The 25,683-nt window shown below is 45.7% G+C and overlaps 2 protein-coding genes and 2 long non-coding RNA genes across 4 annotated transcripts; 3 read left to right on the top strand and 1 right to left on the bottom strand.

Moving 5' to 3' along the window:
• Positions 1-3,551: 3,551 nt before the first annotated feature.
• On the top strand, positions 3,552-4,918 carry LOC134207380 (uncharacterized). The gene is made up of 3 exons (XM_062683104.1): positions 3,552-4,215; positions 4,273-4,722; positions 4,770-4,918. The coding sequence occupies exons 1-3, from the start codon at positions 3,552-3,554 to the stop codon at positions 4,916-4,918; spliced, it is 1,263 nt and encodes a 420-aa protein (XP_062539088.1).
• LOC134207379 (uncharacterized) lies at positions 4,915-8,410 on the top strand. Its single transcript, XM_062683103.1, has 2 exons — positions 4,915-5,146; positions 5,199-8,410. Exons 1-2 carry the CDS (start codon positions 4,915-4,917, stop codon positions 8,408-8,410), a joined length of 3,444 nt encoding a protein of 1,147 aa, XP_062539087.1.
• Positions 8,408-9,589, bottom strand: LOC134214946 (uncharacterized). Its single transcript, XR_009979981.1, has 4 exons — positions 9,376-9,589; positions 9,242-9,314; positions 9,058-9,185; positions 8,408-8,998 (listed from the first exon to the last, which is right to left on the bottom strand). It is a non-coding gene; the product is annotated as an uncharacterized LOC134214946 (long non-coding RNA).
• Positions 9,590-24,274: 14,685 nt separating this feature from the next.
• On the top strand, positions 24,275-25,402 carry LOC134214939 (uncharacterized). Its single transcript, XR_009979980.1, has 3 exons — positions 24,275-24,686; positions 24,838-25,058; positions 25,134-25,402. It is a non-coding gene; the product is annotated as an uncharacterized LOC134214939 (long non-coding RNA).
• The last annotated feature ends 281 nt before the right edge of the window (positions 25,403-25,683 follow it).

Raw genomic sequence — 25,683 nt, 5'->3', positions numbered from 1 at the left:
AACGCATAAGGCATAGATTGGCACCAGGATGGAGCGCAAAAATGTCTAAAATTGTCACTAAAGCCGTTAAGGCAACTGAATGTATTTTTACATTCAAAAACCATGAGTTTGTTCACGGTGAATTTTTCACCATCGCTAATGCGGCGCATTCATTAAGGTGATTATAGAATGAAGCCAGAAATCGGCCATTTTGTAAATCACGTGCTTTACCAATATTTTTTTCAAGAGCACGAGATGAAAGAACCATAACGCGTATGGGGTTGAAATAATGGAAGATCGTTTGCTTAGTTATGTTGAACAATCATAATTTGAGTTTCGGCACTGTACGAAATCTATTACGCCAGATTTGGGCTTTTGGGAATGTATGTAGATAAGCGTGTGGTGAATTTGAAATTCACCACGGGCTTCATTCTTTAATCATATTAAAGTGCGTAGAAATAACGCCAGTAACAAGCTTCAACTAATTCATTATAGAGGGCTTGAAACGCAGCACTCAAAAAAACGCCGGATTTTTGGAGATGAACGAAAGACATTGGCAAAGAGAGCCAAATTTCAATCGTCTCTCAATGTTCGAAATGATATTATCGAACATGAATATGCTCATGATGAGGATCTTAATTGTAATATATTACCAACACTCGAAAATATTTCCCAAATGCGTCATGAGAAATTCAAGCGAGAATATATCTTCGTGGAGAGAAAAGTATAATAATATAATATCAAACATTACTTTCAATTTAAAGTTTAACCAAACATAGTGTATCATTGTGTACGGCACACATTTAATTTAAAAAATGTTACGACGTATTTTAGAGTGTTGAATTTCATTCATCTTACTTGGCAGATTTTAGAGTGTTGAATTTGATTATTCTTACTTGGAAAATTTTAGAGTGTTGAGCTGAAGAGAGAATTTCGGTGTGTGGTACTGTTCAGTTTTGTGACGAACGTTGTAGGCATCAGATGCGAAAAGTGTATAGAAAAGAAGAAGAAAGAAAAAAAAAATGAAAAAATGTTGCCCATATTAATTGTTTTGTGTCTTATTGTGCTTAACATATTAAAAAAAAAAGAAAATCCGACAATGGCATGGTCGGTAGTGGAAATACGCTCCCTAATAGCAGTGTGTGTATTTATAGAATTAAATAGTGTCATTTTTAGTTTCCTTGGCCGACGCCCTGAAAAGTCAAAATTTTGGATTTCCTGTTGCGCATCATTTCAAGTAAGTTGTTTTGTTTTATTTCTGCTGGCGATGCTCCAGATGAACCGATTTATTTGCCTTGAGTTGGTGCCGGTCTAAATTATGTGTTTGTGGACGCGATAGACGCACAGATAGGAAAAGTTGTTGAAATTTACACGAAAATAATGCACATAAAGGGAATGCCAAAAAGAGCGTAAATTTAAACAATATTATTACCTGAATGTATGCAATTTGTATTGCATTATGTCACTTTTTATACGAATAAGTGTCATAATGCTATGTAAATTGCATACATTTAGGGCGAACTTGTTCGAAAAGATCCATGTACGCCCAGAATAGTGTAATTTTCCACGTCTTTATTATTTACGCGCAGAATACTTTTCACTATTTTTTTCTGTGCGCGCAATACAGGGCTGTTGAAGAGTTCGCTCTAATTATGACTACAACACAGGGCTGGTAAAAAAAATTAATTAATTGACTAATATTATTAGAATGGAATAATGTTTAATGAGTTTAGTATTGTATCAAAAGAAGAAGGAAAATGTGGAAGTGACAAGCTCTGTCCCAAATGTTTTATTTTGGATTGATTTAGGTTTTGGATTAGCTGATTGATTCGCCTTGAGCTGTTAATGGTGTTGAATTTTAGCATTACGGACGTTACAGGGAATTATCGGAACACAGGTAAAGGTTTGATATTATCCCGTCTCAAAAGTCGAAAGTAACATTATTTAATTAGAAAAAAAAATAGATGGAAAATGCATCGTTGACATTTACAGTCTTGTTTGACGTACATAATAAAGTGGTATAATACAGTCGGGATTCGCTGGTTGGGATTTTAATACTCGGGTCATTTTTTAGTTGGGCCTTCGCTGGTTGGGCCTTGAGCGGGTTGGTGCGTCTAAATAGACGTTTGATCCGGTTGGATCCGATGGAAGAAAATCCAATTCTTGAGCGGGTTGGTGCGTCTCTGATGTCTTCTACATTCGAATGGACGTTAGATCCGGTTGGGTCCGTTGGAAGAAAATCCAATCCTTGAGCGGGTTGGTGCGTCTCTGATGTCTTCTACATTCGAGTGGACGTTGGATCCGGTTGAGTCCGTTGGAAGCAAATCCAACCATTGAGCAGGTTGGTGCGTCTGAATACACGTTTGATCCGGTTGGGTCCGTTGGAAGAAAATCCCACCCTTGAGCGGGTTGGTGCGTCTCTGATGTCTTCTACATTCGAATGGACGTTGGATCCGGTTGGGTCCGTTGAAGAAAAATCCAACCCTTGAGCGGGTTGGTGCGTCTCTGATGTCTTCTACATTCGAGTGGACGTTGGATCCGGTTGGGTCCGTTGGAAGAAAATCCAACTCTTGAGCGATTGAAAGCAAAAGGTTGAATACATTTTTTTTCTGATTTGATGCAAATTTGACATTCTAAAACCTGAGAAGCTAACTAAGATCAGCTGATGCTTTGTGTTTAGAGTTAGAACATGTGTTAGGTTTAAGTATAATGATCAAAATTGAATTCGCTTTCATCTAACAAAGTTGCGCCGTTCCAAATGACACGAACCAGTCGTTTGAAACAAGACACTGTAGAGAGCAGAGCAGGAGAGTATCTTGCAGCGATGATAGCCGATGGTCAACCATCTCAGCTGTGGAAAAGGAGGAATAGCAAACTGATAATTGTAAATAGTAGCTAATAATACGTTGAAGCACAAACAAGTACGGTCGGTTGTTTCTTTGGTCGTTTGATGACAAGAAATTCTCTAAGTGTTGAGCTAAACTGCCAACTTTATCTTTGCGCGCTCGAGTGATACGGTGCAGTGGTAGAAATCGTCAAAGTCCCTGACGAGACTTAGTGCATTTGGTGGAGTGCTTTGAATCGCGGTTAACTTTTCGGGGCTAATTAAATTAGCAAAGCAAGTCCTTCGAGTGACGGCACGCGAGTATCGTGAACATTTGGTCCTTTGAGCCGGATCGAAGGCATTTCATACCGGAAAGTGATTCCCGCGGTAGTGCAATTAAAAGCAATCTGACCAAACGCGCGCTAGTCATCGGTGGTGGCTGCCATTCAATTGTTGGCATTTTTCGATTGCTTTGTGCGAACTAATAGTGCGTGTGCGCTGAGAGGCTGAGACCGCGTAGAAGTGGGTTAGTTCCGGACGGGAAGGAGAGATCGATTCGATATAAAACGATCCACTTCCGTCGAATCTTAAACGTCGCGAAGGGTTTTTACACCGCGACGGGAAGGAGCAAATCGTTCGATTGTGTATCACCCTCGCCGGTTCGGTTTCGCGTAGAAACGGTTAGTTTCGCATCGGGAAGGATTTGATCGTTCGATTTAACTGCCGTTTCCGTTCGTTTTCGTTCGCGATGCCTGCTAAAGAGGAGAAGCAGCTGGCTGGTAGCTTAGCTCAGCGCAAGTGCCTGTTTAAAGTTTTTGATGCGCTTGAGCGATTCATCCGTGATTACGATCATGATCGCGACAGTTTCCAGTTGTGTGTGCGGATTGATTCACTGGACAAGATGAACGAAACCATCGCGGAGTGTCAGAGTGTGATCGAGAAGCTGGATGCACCAGAGGCTCTGGATGAGCACATCGACGAACGCGTTGAATTCGAGCAACGGTACTGCAAGGCAAAGGGTTTCCTTCTCTCGAAGCGCACCGGGGATCCTAACCAGTCGGCATTGAACGATTCGATTCACGCTCCACAGCAACATCAAGCAAACTTCCACCTCCGTCTCCCAAAAATCGACCTACCGAAGTTCAATGGGGACTTTTCACGTTGGATTTCATTCCGGGACACGTTTACTTCGATGATCCACGTGAACGGCGATATTCCCACAGTCGCCAAGCTCCAATACCTTCTCCAATCTCTCGAGGGTAGCGTCAATAAACCCTTTGAATCGGTCGATATCGCCGCCGATAGCTACGCTACAACTTGGGACGCTCTGCTGAAAAGGTACGACAACCGGAAATACCTTAAGAAGCAACTCTTCAAGGCGCTGTACGAGCTGCCCGCAGTGAAGCAGGAGTGTTGAACACGCATCCACGGTTTGGTCGACGATTATCAACGTCATGTTCGCGCCCTAGCCAAACTGGGCGAACCGGTGGAATATTGGGACTTGCCACTCATCTACCTGCTCTCGTACAAGCTGGATCACGCCACACTACGCGCCTGGGAGGAGAAGACTAGCCACAAGGACGATGTGAAGTATGATGAACTGGTCGATTTTCTCTACCAGCGGGTGCGGATACTCAATTCCGTCGGGCCAGACAGTCATCAATCAGCCTCGTCGAAGGTGGCCGGCTTCCAGCAGAAAAGCTTCAAGCAGAAAGTGTCGGTCAATGCATCAGCCTCATCCACTCCCAGCTACTCCTGTCCGCTTTCCTGTTCGGACAATCATTCCATCCGAATATGTCCGGTGTTTCTTGGGAAGAACGTCAGTCAACGCCGAGAGTTGGCTTCCCAAAAGCGCCTGTGTTGGAACTGCCTCAGCGTTGGTCATCAATCCAAGAAGTGCAATTCCAAATACAACTGCCGTACGTGTCATGAAAGCACCATTCGATTCTGCATGATTTCACTCCAGCGAAGGTATCAGCTACGTCAGCAATGCAAGTAAGCACAACAGAGCCAGCCGTGTCGTCGAAGCCCGCTGTTTCTAAAGCAACGTTCAGCAACCGCTTCCATCCACGTCCCGCCAAGTTAGCATGGCAGTCCAAACTGCATGCACCATGACGCTCCTTGAAACGGTTGTCAATATCGTTGACGACCACGGCATCTCGCACAAGGCTCGTGCTCTCCTCGATTCGGCATCGATGTCGAATTTCATTTCGAAACCGTTGGCGAAGATCCTCTTCAACCACCGGTCTACAGTGGACGTATCCGTCCAGACATCGGATCCTCCACACAGAAGATTAGTAGTGCCATTACAGCAACCATCGAGTCGGGAGATCGAACGATTTGGTACTGAAGCAGCCATCGTCGGAGCTACTAACTACGCCGATCGATATTTCAGCGTGGAAAATTCCAAGCGTCGAGCTAGCAGATCCACAGTTCAATGTTCCCGGAAACGTAGACCTCGTCATTGGTAGCGAAACGTACTGGAAACTCCACACGGGACGGAAGATTTCTCTGGGTGAAGGTTTTCCGTGGGTAGTCGAAACTCTCTTTGGTTGGGCGGTCACTGGTCCCGCATCTCGCTCGGCTACCAGTATTCCACGGTTCTGCTACCTCTCCACTGCTGACGATCGACTGGAAGCCGCTCTACGCAAGTTCTGGGACATGGAAACAATTCAATCGGCTCCAGTTCGATCTACCAAAGAAAGCATATGCGAAGAACACTATGCTGCTACTACGATGCGCAATTCCGCAGGGCGGTACATTGTGCGTCTTCCGAGAACTGAAGATTCCGAAAAGGTTCTCGGGGAATCAAGGTCGATTGCCGATCGTCGCTTCCTGAGCTTGGAACGGCGATTAGATAGAGATCCTGCTACCAAGGACTCATACCATCGATTCATGGAGGAGTATCTACAGCTTGGTCACATGCAGGAAGTACCAGAGCCTGTAGATGATCGAATTGAACACTCCTACATCCCCCACCACGTCGTCTTCAAGGAATCCAGCACTACCACGAAGGTCAGGGTAGTTTTCGACGCGTCATGCAAGACCTCGTCCGGCTATTCTTTGAACGACACGCTCCTTGTTGGACCAGTCGTCCAGCAAGACCTCTACTCCATCTACACGAGATTCCGGACAAAACGCATTGCCATAGTAGCAGACGTCGAGAAGATGTACAGGCAGGTATTGCATCATCCCGACGATCGCAGTCTCCTTCGTATCCGCTATCGCAGATGTCCATCCGATCCGATCGCTACGTTCGAACTACAGACCGTGACATACGGTACGGCTAGCGCACCGTACCTTGCAACGAAGACACTCCAGCAGATTGCCATCGACCAGGCGAAGTTCTATCCTGCTGCTGTCGACCCAGTGGTGGAAGATTTTTACGTCGATGATCTGTTGTCCCGCGCATCTGACGTGGAATCCGCCAAAACACGTCGCCTTCAAGTCACTGCCATGCTTTGTTCCGCTGGATTTCTGCTGAAGAAGTGGGCGTCGAACGCTCCAGAAGTCCTCCGTGATGTTCCGCCAGAAGATCTGGCCATCCAACCTCTCCACGATCTGCAGGATGAGCAGATAATCTCCACGCTCGGCCTATTGTGGGTCCCACAGGCCGACAACCTTCGATTCAAAGTAGAAGTACCTCTCCCGGCGGCCATCCTTACCAAGCGGAAGGTAATGTCGTACATCGCCAAAATTTTTGACCCACTGGGCCTATTGGGTCCGGTCATCACAAAGGCAAAGCTCTTCATGCAGCGCTTATGGGCATTGAAGCATGACGGTGTTCTCTGCGAGTGGGATTCTCCATTGCCGGATCAGCTGCAACACGAGTGGAAGCAGTTCCATACCACGCTTCACATTCTAGCTACAGTCCAAGTTCCTCGCTTCATGTTTTCATCAGTCGGTGCTACTATCCAGCTCCATTTCTTTGCCGATGCATCCTCCGTTGCATATGGAGCTTGCTGCTTCGTCCGCACGGAATCGGCGGAAGGTATACGAGTCCAGCTGTTGACATCGAAGTCAAAAGTCGCGCCGCTATCCACGCACCACTCCATCGCAAGACTAGAGCTCTGTGCAGCACATCTGGCAACTCAGCTCTTCAAGAAGGTGGATGCCTCGCTGAAGACCATCACCACCGCCTATTTCTGGTCCGATTCCAGCACCGTACTTCAATGGCTGCGTGCCGTTCCAACCCGCTGGAAAACATTTGTCGCTAACCGCGTGTCGAAGATCCAGGCCACTACAAGTATAGACCACTGGAGGCACATAGCTGGTTCCGAAAATCCTGCCGACGATATTTCGCGCGACCTCAATCCAACGGACATTATCAACTGTTCCCGTTGGTGGCATGGCCCTTCCTGGCTCGCACTGTCACCTGAATACTGGCCCAAGACCGTCATCGACCAGGAGAATTCCCCGGTAGCGTCCGAAGAAGGGCGCAAAACACCGATTGTGGCAATGACCGCCGCACAAGCAGATTTCTGTAGAGATCTGTTTTCTCGTTACTCTCGCTACAACAAGTTACGTCGTGTGGTTGCATTCTGCGGCCGCTATATCCAGCGATTGAAGAAGCGCATAGAGTTGCGCAGTTCCGGATCATCTCTTCCTCCGTTGGCCATTAGTATCCGATCCATTTCAACGTCCATCGTACCACTCACCACTTCCGAGCTCCAGCACGCTGAATACCTACTCTGCCGTTTAGCGCAGAAGGAAACATTTGCTGAGGAGTTGTCGGATCTTTCGAATGGTGAACGTGTTGCCAAGTCATCATCGCTGAAGTGGCTGAAACCGTTCGTGGATGAAGACGGTACTCTTCGCGTCGGTGGTCGCCTACGTAACGCCGCACTATCCGTCGCAAACAAGCACCCGATCGTTCTGTCCGCCAAACATCCGCTGTCTGCTCTGCTGGCTAGCAGTTTTCACATTAGCCTACTGCACGTAGGGCCACAACTCCTGCTAGCCACTCTCCGTCAGAAGTTCTGGATCCTTGGCGGCAGAAATCTTGTCAAGTTCGTCTTTCACCAATGCCACACTTGTTTCCGATCCAAGCCCACTCTAGTCCAGCAGAGCACAGCCGATCTGCCGGTATCGCGAGTGTCGCCGACGCGTCCGTTCTCCGTTTGCGGTGTCGACTATTGTGGACCATTTTACGTGAAATCAGCAGTACGAACACGTGGCCCCACGAAAGTCTACGTGGCCGTATTCGTTTGTTTCTCGACCAAGGCGGTCCACATCGAGCTAGTGAGCGATTTATCGACTCCAGCGTTCCTAGCTGCACTCCGTCGTTTAGTCGCCCGCAGAGGAAGGATCGTCGAACTCAATTCGGACAACGCCACTACCTTCAAAGGAGCTTCGCATGCACTCAATCGAGTCTATCGCATGTTGAAGACTGAAGCCGCCGATCGAAACCAAATTTTTGACAGGTGTTCCGGAAACGAAATCACCTGGAAGTTTATTCCACCACGAGCACCACACTGTTGCGAGTTTCCGGTAGCGGGTAGAGCAGAACTACCAAAGCGGACACAAAGCAAACAAAACTGGAGGGCTAAAGCACCAACAAAACAAATAAAGCCACAAATCCAGATTTTATACATGTATTTCGGGTGAAGCACCCACTCTTCTTTCTTCTTCCTACCTCCTAGTCATCTTGATTCCTCTCGCTTTACCTTCTATCTTCTCTATGTCTTCTTCCTTACAAAATACAGATTTTCTTACTCACGGTCTTCGGGGCGTCCCCCTATTGTGCCGATCATTATCGCGAACGGCCGTCTGCCGTCGCACCACGCACGCATTTTGCAAAGTTCGCCGTGCTGTACCACTCGCCACGAGCCGCAGGGCTGATCCCTCCGCTGGAGACCCCTCTGGCCGTCCAGCGCGACCCGTATGCTGGATGGGGTCCCTCCGAGGTCCTTGCTGCGCTCGTCGTCGCTCACGAGCTTTCCGTTCACACTAGCGAGTTTCGGATACTCGCTTTTCCCAACCGCTTTCTTTCACTGACACAGGATTTTCCGCTACTGCCGTCTTCGGAACCAGCTAGAGAGAGCAGTGCACTGCAACTCGCTCCCGCGGAATTGTTGGTTTCACTTCTCCGCCTTGCCTGTCGTCTGCTTTCCGACCTCTCTCGGTTTGTCCGCTTTTTCGCAAGGCGGTGGGAATTGCGCGTTGGTCGAAGAAACCGGGATGGAAACAAAAGCCCTATGATACAACGGCAATATAAATAACGAGTTTCGCCGATTTCATCAAAATAAACTCACCCTTCGGGGCCTTTGATTTTACTAGATGCGAAGACGCTCGTCCCTTTCCTTGCGCTCAAACGGATCACTTTTCGTCGATGAGCGGCTTTTCAAGTTCCGCACGACGACTGCCAAACCGGCGAAAGTACCTGAGTGGACAGCCCGTATTAGTTTGGAGGTTAGGTCTTACGAAAGGGCTACTTACAGCAGACACACGAACTTCTGTGTTTGACCGGCGGCGTGTTTCTCTTCCGGCTTTTCTATGCGGACGGAATGGCCTGTAATGAGCGGGTGGTGGTTGATTTATGCAGGGAAATGACAAACGCATGTGGCACTTACGGCTCTCCCCTCTTCTAGGCTGTTTGCCGATCGATTTTCTTGTTGTTGGGCCGTCTGATAGCCGATCAACACACGACCGTTGAGTGCCACCAACTTTGACAACTTCTGGGTCCAATGAAGCCGCGAAACACCGCACTAACCGTCAAACGAAATTTTTCGTCCGCTCAATCGCGTCCCGGTGCAACTTTCTGCCAGCCAGATTTGTGCTTGTCGCTTCTCGTTGGCGGAAACCGAAAATGTCAAAATGAGTTGTCGGCTTTTCCTTTCTATGTTTTCGTTTCTCCTATCGCAGGGGTGGACTGTGCGATTGCGCATATAAAGTGTCGGTTGGTTTTCGAGCAAAATACACTGAACGAGATCGTGTTTCGTTTAATTTCATAATTTACTCCTTATGATTTGATAAATCGAGTAACGGCGTTTTGCTTAGGCGTGCGTGGCGATTGTTTCATGTGTGTTTACCGCTAATTGACGAACATGTAGTGACTTATTATAGTTAAACAAAACTAAACGTAACAACACTTCGGAGGCCTCTGGGAGGCTGCAGTCAAATCGGCGAAGCATCATCTGCTGAAGGTAGTCGGGAACGTCAACCTTGCCTACGATGATCTATTGACCTTGTTGGCTCAAGTCGAGATATGTCTGAATTCTCGGCCCCTGACACCGATACCGGAGGACCCAACCGACCTAGACGTCTTGACCCCAGGACACTTCCTTGTCGGAAGCAACCTCCAAGCAGTTCCGGAATCCAACTGGAAGGAGACCGCCGACAACCGTTTGGACCACTGGGATCGCACCCAGAAGCATCTGCAGCAGATCTGGTCTCGCTGGTACCCCGAGTACTTGTAACAACTGCAGTCCCGTGCAACTAAAGGTTGCAATCCGCCCGTCGCCATCGAGGTGGGCGCCGTCGTCATCATCAAGGAGGACAACGTTCCGCCAGCAAACTGGCCGCTGGGAAAAATTATCAAGCTCCACCCCGGAAATCGTCCGTGTGGTGACCCTCAAGACAGCGAACGCCAACGAGGTGGTGCGCGCCATATCTCGCATTGCACTGCTTCCGACACCGAGAACAACGTAACAGAAACCAGGTAGAGCAACCCATTGTGGGAGAACTTGCTCGATGCTCACCTGTGTTTCTGCAAAGGTAATTGCAGGTCCAATAGTTTACTATTCTCTCGTAAGATCTACCTGGTCTTTTTTCTTGTTCCCGGTAATCTACGACGTCCATTCTGCAACATCCTTCATCATCCTGAGCCACAATTCTGAACTCTCGTGCCAACCGGTAGACCACGACGATGAGATGCAGCGTTCAAGGCTGCATAATGGATTATTTTTGTAAAACCACCATGTGTATATAGTAGTTATTAAGTTGAAACATCTATGTTTCAAGGTGGCCGGAATGTTAGGTTTAAGTATAATGATCAAAATTGAATTCGCTTTCATCTAACAAAGTTGCGCCGTTCCAAATGACACGAACCAGTCGTTTGAAACAAGACACTGTAGAGAGCAGAGCAGGAGAGTATCTTGCAGCGATGATAGCCGATGGTCAACCATCTCAGCTGTGGAAAAGGAGGAATAGCAAACTGATAATTGTAAATAGTAGCTAATAATACGTTGAAGCACTGACGAGACTTAGTGCATTTGGTGGAGTGCTTTGAATCGCGGTTAACTTTTCGGGGCTAATTAAATTAGCAAAGCAAGTCCTTCGAGTGACGGCACGCGAGTATCGTGAACAACATGTAAGTTACATAATGAGCAAAGAGTTGAAGACATTTTTCTGGTTTTGATGCAAGATTGACATTCTAGAGCCCGGTAAGCTCTCCCCATGACTGCATGACTAAGATCAGCTGTTGCTTTGTGTGTAGAGTTAGAACATGTAAATTACTAAATGAGCAAAAAGTTCAAGACATTTTTCGGATATTGATACAAGATTGACATTCTAGAACCTGGTAAGCTCTTCCCGTGACTGCATGACTAAGATCAGTTGTTGCTTTGTGTGTAGAGTTAGAACATGTAAGTTACTAAATGAGCAAAAAGTTGAAGACATTTTTCTGATTTTTAAGCAAGATTGACATTCTAGAGCCTGGTGAGCATCTCCCCCGTTTCCCGATGAAAACAAAACCCATTCTTTCTGTGCGCGTGCAAGAGAAAGATGACTCAACGTCAGCAAGCTCTATAGAATAACTCTCTGTACACCCGGTTCTTTTTTTACACGGGTGGGTTTTAGTTGATTACGACCTTTAGCGTTGATGGAACTATGAGTTAACCCCATGAAAAAAATCACAAAAAGTCAAAGAAAATTCAGGTGGTATTTAAAAAGCTGTGAAAAATCAGGTTAACCGGGAAACTAAAGAATACCAACCGTGTAAAAAAATATTGGGTGTATTGATGCCACAGGATCCATTGTACGTGCTCCACTAAAAAAATTGGATGGCAAATTTCCTAGCATCTATGTATATAATATTATTATGTGAATATGAAATTTTTTCCTGTCGGACACCTCATATCATCAAAGCATACAGCTTTTCAGATATGTCTTGGAGTTTGGCTTCAAGAATTCAATATTCCGGCAGAAATTGTTATTGATTACTCAACAGCACTTCTTGCAGCAACAGTGGAAAGATTCACTCAATATAAAACAAGATTTGAATATATTCGAACTTGTTTTAACTAGGGGAACTATTCCGATCTCCATCTCACTGTACTTATATCAATCTCATCGCTAAACAAAGAAATACGGCACCAAATTCGTCGCTTCTTTTTGTCAACATGCGTGCCTACTGCTGAAAAAAATCACAAAAATAATAAACAAACAAAATTCATTCCCATTGCTTTGTTTTTGATGGGATGGAAATAGGAGCTATAAGATGAACCGAACCGTTCCCCTACTTGTCCAGACAATCAAAAGAGCTCCCTCGATGCTTTATTCGCATAGATGTGGCTCATTTTATTGCTATTTTACATCGCAACAACAAAACAAAACGAAGCCGTAAGTTTTTTTTTTAATAGTTTGGGTGTTTTAATCAAAACGAAAGATTTTGAAATTGCCAAAAACATAATTAAATCTATTATTACTTTTGAGACTGATGGTTCGGAAATAGAGAATAGTAAAAAATTCTAATAAAATGCATTCAGTGGACACTGAAGATCCTGAGTTGACGGATGACAAAAATTTCGAAGAATAAGATTTTGAGAATTTTGAAGCTGGTCAATATAACGTTCTGGAAGAGCTTTATGCTGACATAGATGCTAGTGACGAAGGTAGAGAAAATTTGTACTTTGCTCCGTCTTGTATTCCAGAATTCAAAAAACTTTTTTCGGCATTACCACTTTGGTCTGCCGTGAGGGTTGATGCTTTCAAGTCTAACGATTTGTGTTCTGCATCCGCGGGAGTAGAAAATTCATTCAAAAAAATTAAGAAAAGTATTTTTGAGGGAAGAAGTCATCTAGGCGTGTTTATTTCGTTCAAAAATATTGTACATCGCTTTCATCTTCTCTACGTTTCGTCAAAGCGTCTACAAATCTTAACAAACCAAGTTCTATTTTAAAAACATCTTCAGATAATGTTAAGCAGATTCAAAATTCTCATGGAAACATAGATGTAGATACAGCAAATCTGTTTTTGAAAAAGAGATGAAAGCTTTCGAAAATTGGGGGGGCCTTGTTGAGAGAGAGGAGAAACGGAAAAGGAGATGTCTTAACAGTATCCCTGAGCCCCAAAACTTTCATGATGGTCCTGGAAAAGTGGTCGAACTAACATTTATTACTAACGGTAGTAAAACAAAATTTAAAGATCAAGTATTGATTACAGTTTGCCATTTCCATATAGTTTTCGGTTGATTAATTATTTTAATGATTAATTATTTTAGAGCGCCTTAGGGGAAATGTTTTCGGTTATCTGTATTATCGACGTAGTTCAAATGATTCGGCGAAACAGTTTGATCTAATGCTTGAACGGTTTTCTTAATGTTAGCGCCTGTTAGTCCTAATTGCAACAGGTTATCAACCAACTTCGCAAATATGCTGACCATGAATACTGAGGGTTGTATATCCACTCGTGTGTACTCGGTATGAATACTAAAAGTTTTCTACGGTATTGAGGAAGCGCACAATATTTTAATGATGTTTCATGATGTCTTTTTCTGGACCGTTTTCGGATTTGAACCGGAATCCGTATTCGATGCAACCGATATACGCTTTCACATCTTCCAATGGGATTGTGAACAACGCGGTCCATGCATCAAATTTCGGCGATTAAAATGGTGTGCAAGTGTCATAAAAATCTCGTATTGGTTGTATTGTACTGATAATATAGTATGACTCTTATTCTTTCAACAAATGCTTGAATAAAAACATCAATTCAGCTGGACAACATCGTCACCTTTTGCGTAAAGTGATTCATCTAGCGCGTGTCTCGCCAGTACCCTACCAGCAGATTATGCTAAAATCAACCGTCGAACGCCGAGGAGCAGAACCAAGAAGACGAAAATTGCCATCGCGGTCACCCCACGTTCAAGAAATTAGCGAACGCGAACGTGCCTCTTTGTAGGCCATCGAGGCACACATTCAAAACACAATAATAGCCCTGCTGTTGGCTGGATGCATCTCTCAAACCACTCTATTCAAAGTGCCATTAGCATGTATCCAGCTAGTCCCCCTTTTCCTGCGATTACTTAAAACGACGGACGACGCACATTTCGCGCAACGGTCACCTCTTCGTCGTCGTTGTCGAAAGCTCGCTATAGGCTCACAAGCCCTTTACGGTTTCGTCCGTCCTGCCTCACGCACCTCGTCGCGCCCACTCAACTGTACGAGGTTAAAAACCTTTCCCTTCGCGCGCGCACTTTCCACCGGCACAACATGATCCGATCAGCATCATCAGATCAACAAGTTTGTAGTTTATTCCCGCGTCTTCTTCGTGGCTTGCTTTTCCATACGCTGATGGGCCTCTACCAGTGCTCAAGTTACAACCTCAGCCTCCGCTACAACGAACGGTCGCGTCTTCCACTGTCGATCACATTTACGATTTGTTTTCGTTGTTTCTCTTTCTGACGCGCTCAATTTTTGAAAACATAACCCCGATCGGACCATCTCAGTCGCGCGGCTTCGTTTTCGTCTTCTTCGCCATCAGCATCGTGGCTGGCCGTAATCTTCTATACGGCTGACACCACTCTCGTCGTCGTCGTCGTCGTCGTCTTTTTACGATAACGTAAAATTAAGAACCCCGCTTGCGTCAACCTCCCGGGGTCCTGGGTTCTCGTTTGTTTACTACAGGGCAGTGTTGTCAGCATTCGGTGATGAAACTTTTGGGTCTGTCTCATTTGGAGAATTAAACTGAAATTAAACTTAAAAGTGACACTTCAATAATTATCAAATAACCCTGCCAGCAGAGCAAGATTACTTTTGACATCGAATCATTTTGCATCGATGTCCTATTGGAATTGCTGGGTAGCACCTGGTTAGCATGACCGGGTTATTTGTTAATTTTTGAACTGTCACTTTTAAGTTTAATTCTCCAAATGAGACAGAGCCTTAGAAACATTGAAACGTTTCAGTTCGCTCAATATTCTTAAATTATTTCTTGTGAATTTAGATAACAGATAATCACCCCCATGAAACGGCTGTCATCCACGAACAACTCGCCTGAAGCCAAAAACATGGTGCTGCAACATGGTGCTGGATGTAAACATTGCCGGTTAAGCAATAAACACATGAAGTCAGAACAGTCGGATGCGTAAGCGGCATGTGTTGCATTGTTAAGTTATATTCAACGAGATGTATTGCATTGCTGCGTGACTTTCGACGTTATTATTTTGCGCTTTGATGTTGCATGAAGAAGAAGAAGCAGAAAGATGATATTTTAAAAAAATTCGCACGGTAGAAAACATACGAGGATATTTTTTGAAACTCTTCTCTGAAATTCTAGAGGCAATTTAATTAAAAACGGTAAACAGTACGGGGTTGGACTTTTCTTATACTGTGTATTAAGTATGATATCACAGAATAAAAATTGAAATTGAAATATTGTGTTAATTGTGCAATAGAAAACAAGACTTACCCCGTACTGTTTACCGTTTTTAATTAAATTGCTTCTAGAATTTTAAAGAAGTTCAAAAATGTCTTCGTATGTTTTCCCGTGCGAACATTTTTGATTATCATCTTTCTGCTTCTTCGTCATGAAATATCAAAGCGCCAATCGCCAATGCTCTCGCGGCGGTATGAACGGAGCTTAAAATAGGAAAGGCAACACTAGCGCCACTCAATCGGTAGACGGCTTCAAGAACTTCATCTCATTTCAGGGGGTTGATAATCAGGCTGGTATACCATACGTGTGTAAATATCCGCAACCGTCAATTCAAATGCGTCGAACATTTGGAACACGACTGACAATCGTTTGGCGCGATGATCATTACTGTGTACAGGTTCCAGCCAATGTAAATAAATACTAAGGTATGGAAATCCATATTTAGTGTGCGTGCCTTTCGTGTATGGCGAAAAAGCTTTCACTTCTACATTCGAACGAGCTCCCATAAGAAGCCGTGCAAATATGTCCGTAACAATTGCCGTTTACATTATCCATCATCCACTAATACACTTGCATTTGCTTCTTCTTCTCTTCTTCCTAACCTTCTATCTATTCTCATTGGGCTCCAGCACTCTGAGATTTTGAAAATATTGATGAAGAAAGTAGGACAAACTATCAAGTTATGTCATGTCTACTCGCCAAGGGTCAAATGACATGAACCGGCCAAGGGCCAAAAATCTCGTTAATAAAGATAAATAATAATGGATAATCTCGGATACACCACGTGTTGATTAAATTTTAAAATTTTATCGAGTAGTCAGTTTTCTGAGGTGATTGGTGGATTCAATCACAGTAGGCTGATTTTGGAAGACCAACGAAACTGAAAATTGAGTTGGAAGTCTTACGAATACTGTTAACAGCAACGGACGTACGAGCACGGGACAAGAACCGTATTCTGCCGGTGATGATTTGGCCGCTGCCTTCGTACTTTCGGCTGGTCGTCGACGCTCAATAGAGCAAAGTGCCAGCTATTCGGCGGATGAAGCTGGAAATCCTTCTGGCGACTTGTCTGCAACATCGGGTTATGACACTGGTTTCCATCCACTAGTTTCTCTACGGCTGTCACTGTCACCAACAGTTGAAGTTTCATGAAACTAGCGGTCTTTGAGTGAATGACGATTCACGGTAGCTGCGGCGACCTCTGCTGCTGACTCTAAGCCCTCTCTGCGCTCCTGCACTGCACCATAAAAACTACCATCTGTCTTTAAACGGAGTTCGAACCAATGCTGCAACTGATGCTGGATTAATCCTCTCTTGGTTTCTATTATATTCTTCTTCATTGCGTAATTTCGATTTCACGGTCCCTCACAAGATCGATCAAGTCTTTCAGTGAAAAAAGCCCGATTTCGATGGGCCAGAACTCGAATTCTGTTATCTATTACTTCTATGGTTCTATGGTTTCCATTTCGTCATCCTGTGCGTAATCGCAAATTTCCACAGCCGATGTTACCCGTCTAACAAAATCCATGCTACTCTCGGCAGAAAGTTGACACATATTCATCAACTTGCCCCTCTGCGATAGAATGTACGTCCTGGATCAAAAATACCCATTCAAACGGGCGATCGCGCTTCAGAAGGGTGCGATGTCCGATGTCCGATGTGTCCGATGTAGATACTGGGGTGTTAAAGATGTTGCAAAGTCTGATTCTAGCATTTATTTTGAATACACCAAAACTGGTATGTGGGACCCGGGCTACGAAATGGTGAGTTGACATCCGGGAAGGAGCGCCTAACATAGCTCTGGTCCTCACAAGTTCCAAAACTCACGCTTCCACGGTTTTTCCGATGACAATTGACCGCCAGCTAAGGGTTGCGTACTTAGCTGGTAGTGTAGCCTGGGCACTGTTGTCCTTCTGACATCAGCTAGAGTGAGAGGGTGCGTTCTGTGGGGTCTGCCTAGGATGGGATGGGGTCCGACAGTGGGCTCTGTTGAACTTCTATAAAAAGCTGCCTGTGTCCCCAAGCAGGCCCTATCAAAGCGACCGTGTGCCGCTCAAAGCGCACTAGCCTAGTCCTGGTGTTGGGTGGGACTGTTCTGGCATCCAGCAGCTGGAAGCTATACCTAAGATGCCAGCCCCATCCTGGTGGATAGGGAACCTTGGACCAACAACCTATTGTTCCCGAAACATCAATTTGTTCGAGAATCCGATAATGAACGAATACGTACTGATTTTACGGCGACTAATATTAGCGCGTAACAACGGACACGAATAGGAACATGGAACGTTTTAACCCTAGCCCAGTAGGGTAAATTGGCACAACTTGCCAATGAGGCACGCCGCATGAAGCTTGAGATCCTGGGACTGAGTGAAGTCCGTTGGCCAAACTTTGGAGAACACAGAACGCCGTCGGGACAAGTTCTGCTATACTCTGGTTCACGGGGTAAACACGCTCCCCAGCATCGCGGAATTGGATTCCTACTAAGCGCTCAGGCACACTCTGCGCTTAAGAAGTGGGAACCTAGAAGTGAAAGGATAATCGTTGCCAGATTTAGAACACGGGTCCGAAACCTTACTATAATTCAATGTTATGCGCCTACCGACGCTGCCGATCTGCAAGACAAAGAGAACTTCTACAGTCAACTCAATACCGTCGTAGATAGAATCCTGAAGGGTGATATCAAGATCTGTTTGGGCGACTTCAATGGGAAGATCGGATCCGACAATTCGAACCATGAGCGCATTATGGGACGCCATGGTCTCGGAGAAATGAGCGAAAACGGAGAGCTGTTTGCAGAATTTTGTGGTAATAACGACATGGTGATCGGGGGATCGCTCTTCTTTCTTCGACCGGTTCACAAGGTCACGTGGGTCTCTCGTGACGGCTTTACAGAAAATCAAATTGACCACATCTGCATCAGCCGAAAATGGAAACGGAGCCTTCTTGATGAACGGAATAAACGTAGTGTCGATATCGCGTCTGATATTCATCTTCTCATTGGCGAAATACGCCTGCCCATTGCGCGGATTCGTCGGCAGGATGAGAGAGTTGGACGACGGTTCAACACACGCCGACTGGAAAATGCCACGGTGAAACGGTCCTTCGTTGAAGAACTGGAGTGCTGCAGATATTCCGGAAGGTGGCAGCGTGGAAGATCAATGGACCGCCATCAAGAATGCCTTCATCGCCACCACCGAGAACAATCTGGGCGAACTGCGCACCCAGAGAAAACAATGGATCACCGAAGAGACCTATAGAGGAAGATAGAGGAGCGAGGAGAAGCCAAAGCCACGATAGAGCGATCAAAAACCAGAGTAGCCAAAGTCTTAGCCCGTCAACGATACTCGGCTCTTGAGATGGAAGTAAAACGCTCATGTCGACGGGACAAGCGAGGGGGATGTTTGCAGTTGGGACACAACCCCGGATACCCTTATCCAGAGGATGTGCCAAGCGGTGGAGAAGTGGAACGCAGTTTCGACTGCAACCACTCAGATTGCCTGCAGCTTGCAGAGAATCTGGCGCGCCGAGCAGCAGTCGACAAGCAGTCGACACAAGACACACGAGGCATGACAGACGAGTGAGCGCATAGGTGTTAGTATGGACTGAATATACCGAGGAAGGATGGTCGTAGCGTAGAACTGTTGGTACCTATCGCTATCGACACCTCGAAGCATGGCAGAGGTGAGTGGAGTGAGCATACAAGCCCGCATCGCGTGGATGTTAGAGGTGAGCACCCAAGGCAGACTCACATGGTATGTTAAGAGCGAGCACCCAAGTCAGACTTGCATGGCATGTCAGTACTGTGGGGTACCTGGGCACCCTCTACAGTAATTGTCCCTTACCGTGTCATGCTGGGCCCTGGCATGGTGGACCTCCTTTCCCGGGCAACTCATCGGACCAAAATGGAAAACCAAGTCAATTCTTCAATTAGTGGTAGTAATGTAGGCGACAACCCCTTCACAAGAGGTGGGTTGTTCAGGTCTCCGCTTAGGAGGCCAGAGGCAATAGTCCGCAGCTCGGTGCGCAGCGCCAGCGTGGGCCACTTTACCTTCTCCTCGGCTACGCCGGTGAAGGTTATGGACGGCCCATGGCTTGTGGGGGCGATGAGCCGCAAACGCGATGGGCTTCCGGCCTTCGAGGTGGCAACGGAACAGCTGGACGCCATCATCGACTTTGCGTCATCGAAGCATAATATCAGTAAGGACCTCAAGAGGAGCTTGCTGAAACTACGAAAGTCGATGTTGGACGCCAAGCTGGAGAGAGCGGTCGGGACGGCCAAGTCTAAACCTGTGAAATCCGTGGAGTCGAGGTCTATCCAGACTGAGGCACAAGGATTCGCGGACTTGGGCAAGGTCAAATCGACCGAGGGCGTGCCGGCGAAGTCTTCTCAGACTGAGGCTCAAGTATTCACGGGCACGTCGGGGGTGAGTGCTCCAACGGAGCAGACACAAAAACGGGGGAGACAGTCTCCAGGGGATGAGCTCCCTAGGGGCCGCTCCAAAACGCGGATGGTTACTTCCCTGAACAAGGGTAATGGGGCTGCGAAGCTGCCTCCAAAACCGGGGGAGGAAGGACCTGGAAAGGTCCGTCCACCCAGGAAAGACCGGATACCTCCAAAACCGGGGGAGGAAGGACCTGGAAAGGTCCGTCCACCCAGGAAAGACGATGGTAAGGGGTTACGGCGGGCTGAGAGCTGTCAGCCGCACCAGACCAGGGAAATAGAGAGGGATGGCGCCTCCTGGACCCTGGTCAAGAACAAGAGGAAACCGAAGACGTCAAGGGCCGAAAAGAAGGCCCAGGCGAATGAGGGTAGCAAGAAAACTAGGGTAGCCACCAATCGCTCCAGGGGCGATGCCCTAGTCATCAAAACGGACGAGGCTAAGTACTCGGACGTCTTGAGAGCGATGAGGAGTGACGTCAAGCTCGGTGAACTCGGCGCCGACGTACGTCGAATAAGACGTACCCGGATGGGCGAGATGATACTCGAGCTGAAGCGGGGCGTCTGGCAAAAGGGCGCCGCCTACAAGAATTTGCGGAGGGAGTCCTAGGCCAGACGGTGAAGGTGAGGGCACTCATGATGGAGGTGAATCTAAGGGTTAAAGACCTGGACGAGATCACCGAAGTCGAAGAGCTCGTCACGGCACTGCGGCGACAGTGTGAAGTGGAGACGCCCACCGCAGCCGTTCGGCTACGGAAAGGTCCGGCAGGGACGCAGTTAACATTGGTTCGGCTTTCTGCAACGGACGCCTCCAAGGTAGTCAAGTTAGGGAACGGCAAGGTGGGATGGTCGGTGTGCCCTGTGGGCATATACGAGCAACCCGAAGTTTGCTTCAAGTGCCTGGAACCGGGGCACAAGCAATGGGACTGCAAAGGCCCTGATAGAAGCTGACGATGCGGATTGGAGGGACATAAGGCACAATGCTGCACGAACCCTCCCAATTGTTTGATTTGTTCCAGCAAAGCTGTGAACAGCAAGCACCCCATGGGGTGTTCGAAGTGCTCGGCGTTTAAGCGTGCTGCAAATTCACAGTGCAGGTAACGCAGCTGGCTTGCTCGGCCTCGCCCGAGTGTTTGGTGTGCGCAGGTTTAGAGGAAACGGCGGAACACGTGTTGTTCGTGTGCTCACGTTTTCGCGCAATGCGTGACCACATGCTTGCCACATGTTGTCTGGACACTACCCCGGACAACCTAGTTCGGAGGATGTGTAAAGATGAAGTTGGCTGGAACGCCGTTTTATTGGCTATCGCCCAAACCGTCTCGAAGCTACACAGAAGGTGGCGCGTGGACTCAAGGATGGCTAGTTCAGGCGCAAATAAGAGGTGGTCCAAGGGATCGGAGTTCGCTTCATGGGTCATACCGGTGGTCATGCTCTGTGGTCGAACTCGATCCTTTTATCGAACAAGTGGCCGCGCGAAGAACAACATGGTATCGTAGCTTGCGTGGCGTCGGTCAACCGGGCGGATTCCGAGCCCGAGGATGGAAAGGGGTCCTCGTCAAGGCTGGGGCAGGCGCAGGCACCGCGTTGGCAAGTCCCTCTGTGTGTTGTTGAATAGGCCCTATCGCAGAGAGGTCAATTTGGGGTGCACGCGGCATCATAATTCTTGATACCAGTCGTGCAGAGGGAAGCAGGCGCGAGATCGTCCCCTTCCCACCTTCCGAGGACATAGGGCGTGGTGAGGTCACCTGGAAAGCCGGCAACGTGCTGGCACGATACCATGGTGTTCTTCTAAAAAAGCGAGTCACGATGTTCGATGCTGCAAGGACACGCAGCTATCCTCGAGGGTGCGTTGTGCACTGGCCCCCCTTTGAAGCATTACTTTCTGGTTGTTCCGAAGGGACGATGGGCTTGGCGGCAATGGAAACGATTTAGCGGATCGGGGATGTAGTCCTGCCTCCCTCGTTTGCTGTTGGAGGTGGTCCCTAACCCCGCACTTCCTGGACAACCCAGGATGTCTGTTGAGCAGATTCCCCCTCCATTGCTTAGGAAGAAAACAAAAAAGAGGGTGTGTAAGAGAGATCACCCAAGTAAGACTCATACGGGATGAGTTCCTGTGTGAGCGTGAATGAGCGAGTACATTCAGTACTGCCTATCGCCCAAAAGTAGTGCTGGGAGACAGTTCCTGTGGAACCAGGGTATTAGTAGAGCGGGTAACTCAAGTAACCTTCTGTTGCTTGGGTGGGTATAGTGGGTCCGGCGGGCTGGCTTTCTGCCTTCCGCGCCAACCCCACTCCCTGGGTGATAATTTCAGGTGTCTGTATGAAGATTTGCCTGCATCCTTCTACAAAAAAGCGAGCGTGAGCAGACTCTCTGGCCGACGAAGGAGAGAGAGCCGCAGCAACCGAAGACATTCGCCTCCTCTACGATATCTCACGACGCTTTAGTGAGGCGAAGATGAATGCAACGATGCCTGTGAAAGACGCGAATGATCAGTTATTGACCGACCCAACTGACCAGCTGAAACACTGGTTCGAGCACTTCGATCAACTTTTTCGGGTGCTAACCAGGCTTCCACCACCTCGGCATGATCTGTCTAGGATCCGACGTATAACACGCATCAATACCGAAGCGAACAGCCATCCAAAGCATAAAATTGGCTGATGACGTTGCACTCCTAACTCAACGGCGCTCTGACATGCAGAGTAAATTCAACGACCTTGCCGAGCGCTCCTCTTCGGCAGGCTTAGTCTTCAACGTCAACAAAACCAAAACGTTGGATCTAAACACGATGACCCCTTCCAGTTTCACAGTAGTCGGGCAACCAGTGGAGAAAGCTTCCAACATCTTGGTAGCCGCGGCGGTACCAAGATCGACATAGGCGCACGGATCAAGAAAGCAAGGGCTGCCTTTGCGAGTTTAAGAAATACCTGGAAAAACAGGCAGATAAGTGGACGCTCAGGATGGAGATCTTTCAATTCGGTTCAGAGGTGTACAGGATCTATAAGTAAGTAAGTAAGTTATCATTCTTTCCACTTGCGTTTTGTTCCGTTTGTGCTGCGTTTGCGGGAAGAGGCTTCGAATCACCGGGGTCGTATATGTTACTATCCAAGAACTAGTGCTGCGTAACTGAATACATCCGCTCTAAAATATCCATTGGTTAAGCTCATGTAAATAATTCAAATACAGTGATCGTTCGCTAATTGGGGCACGACCACACCCCAACTAGCGAATGCCGTTCACTAATTGGGGCATTTTGACAAGCGTGAATGTTGTTTACTTTTTGCATTGAACAAAGGAAAATTTTACGCGCCAGAAAATATCGATCCCGCCAAACACGGAAAAAAACGTCAACGCGTTTTTGACATCAGATTCTGACGTTTAGCTGATTTTTAATTGGGTTTCACCCCAATTAGCGAACCCCCAACTAAAAAGCGCCCCAACTAGAAAAAAAAAACACAATTAGCGAACGTACACTGTAATAGTAGTTACCTTTGCACAAAGATGTAGATATGGATAGGATTTTAGGTTAAGTATTTAATACTTTAGGCAAGCACTGTAGGATATATGTTTTAGCTTAAAATAATTAGATTTCAAGGCATAAGACGCGGTTAGACGCGCGGCTACAAAGCAAGACCATGCTGAGGGTGGCTGGGCTCAATTCCCGGTGCCGGTCTAAGCAATTTTCGGATTGGAAATTATCTCGACTTGGGCATAAAAGTATCATCGTGTTAGCCTTTTGATATGCGAATGCAAAAATGGTAACCTGGCTTAGAAACCTCGCAGTTTTGTTTAATCTTGCAACGATAGACTGCGTGTTGTGATTCTCGATCGAATACAAAGCAACCCGGATAAAAAATTACAATACTTTGTACGGTATAAACTATTCGTATATAATAAATTGTATGGTAATCAATACAACCTATTGTAAAGTTATTGTAGATTTTTTACGATCGAAAAAAATCTGTATTGTACTCACATCATGGAAACAATACATTTAATTGTAAGCAATAATTTCTATTATATTTGTATTGTTTATTTATTGTTAACCAAATATTCGTAAATTGAAAAAAATACATTAAATTTAATTTAGATATTTGTTCAAAAAAGCTCTTCTATTACCGAAAATTAATTGCTTCTGAAATATGTAAACTTATTAAACATCAAACGAAAACAATGAAATAACAATAGAGTCTATTGATAGTTAACTTATTTTAAAAACATACATATATACATTTATAGGAACAAAATTTTGATTGTAATCATATTTAAAAAGTTCTTTGAACTTAAGCAAGAAAGCAAGATAAAATTCAACATATTTTACAAATTAAATATCTTTTTATTAATTTGAGATTTGTGTGGTTTTCTTTAACAGTGTATGCGGTTACTCAGTTGACAGTTCGTTTTTGTTTATTTATCTTCATTTTGTCCAAGTTAAATTCCAGTTGTTTGATTCTCCAAATTAAAACGTACCTAATTAAATTTGATCCGAAGTGTTCTTTAAAACTCTTAGTTTACGGATGCCATCATGATATTAGTGGATGAACGACAGACAGAGAATGGATTATCTTGGACCAAACTGCATAGTACCTTCTTTCACCGGTGTTCCGACGAAAGGAGGACGTCACTGCTATAGGTTTTGGATTCTCCCCTCAAAGCTGGCTCCTTTTAGCATGCTAGCCGTTATGATCATCTCCTGAGGCTGCGGCTGGTCTGTTGCAGCTGCCAAGCGATCCGACCCAGCATTCCACACTAAATGTTGCATACCTTGAATGAGAGCCGCTGGATTTTGAGTAGCAGATTACGGCAACCGATGCAACTCGGTAAAATACCATTGGGTAGCAGCATAAGGTAGGTGGCTTAGAACCATAAAATATTCCGTAAAGTATTAGTTTGAAGTTAGAAAGCTTTTCGAGTTTAACTAAATGTTTCCGGTTTTTGTGATGCACGGAATACATTAGACGAGCATTAACATACACTATTTTTTATTTATTTATCACAGGTCCTTACTATTTGTTCCCATAATTGACGGAAATTAGGTAACACATCATAAATGAATAAATGAAGGATCCTCAGATGGTCCTGTAGCTCCATTGCTAGCATGTGGTTCTGTCCTGTTATCGATCGGTATCATCAAATTGCGTGAATTGCAAGATCGTTGCCATCATTCCAATGTTCACTGAAGTGATAACACCATCGACATTTGATCCGTCGTTAACCAATGTAGGGGCAACATGTTCTTAAATTGCACTTCTTTACCGTTCAATTGTATAATGAAACAATTTTGTTACCTTCTAGAATAATCCAAGGAATAACCTAATTTATGACTGACAACACTATCAGCTTCGTGGATTATTATGCAACAAACAACAAGTACGCAGACTCAGCATCAGGATATACTTCATAGTTTGTAGCGATACGATTGAGTCCGCAACTGTTAAGTTATAACGTTTTGTAGTTCTAATGGATCGTTTGGTAGATGTAATGGATCGTTGGTTTAATAGAATCTTGCCTACGTCCTCGCTGGATCTCACTATGCACGCCATATTATACGAGTGTCCATCAAGCTGGTCAACTATTTAATAAAAATTAAAAATCAACTCAAATATTGTCATAACATAACACATTTTGAAAATGTCCATTTTTTTCTAAACATACTTATTAAAATTGTTTGCATTTAGCAGGAATTACCTCCTTGAACAGAAAATTACTTTTATATGGTATTTATTTAAAGTATAAGCTATTATATCACACGATGTAAAAGTTTACACATTTCATTTTCTTTGGGAATATTGCTCATAACAAAATTCGTAGTCTGGAATGGCATTTTAAAGTTTGTTAAGAAAAT

This window comes from Armigeres subalbatus, chromosome 1 (genome assembly GCF_024139115.2).
Source record: "Armigeres subalbatus isolate Guangzhou_Male chromosome 1, GZ_Asu_2, whole genome shotgun sequence".
NCBI lineage: Eukaryota > Metazoa > Arthropoda > Insecta > Diptera > Culicidae > Armigeres > Armigeres subalbatus.
This window is presented reverse-complemented; position numbering and strand designations above follow the sequence as displayed.

Excerpts from the sequence above, each read along its gene's own strand:
- LOC134207380 (XM_062683104.1), top strand. The coding sequence starts at position 3,552 with ATGCCTGCTAAAGAGGAGAAGCAGCTGGCTGGTAGCTTAGCTCAGCGC. Across the intron at positions 4,216-4,272 it reads GCCCGCAGTGAAGCAGGAGT|CCAAACTGGGCGAACCGGTG; the intron begins GTTGAACACGCA and ends TTCGCGCCCTAG. Across the intron at positions 4,723-4,769 it reads CAATTCCAAATACAACTGCC|CGAAGGTATCAGCTACGTCA; the intron begins GTACGTGTCATG and ends ATTTCACTCCAG.
- LOC134207379 (XM_062683103.1), top strand. The coding sequence starts at position 4,915 with ATGACGCTCCTTGAAACGGTTGTCAATATCGTTGACGACCACGGCATC. Across the intron at positions 5,147-5,198 it reads TCGGGAGATCGAACGATTTG|CGTGGAAAATTCCAAGCGTC; the intron begins GTACTGAAGCAG and ends TCGATATTTCAG.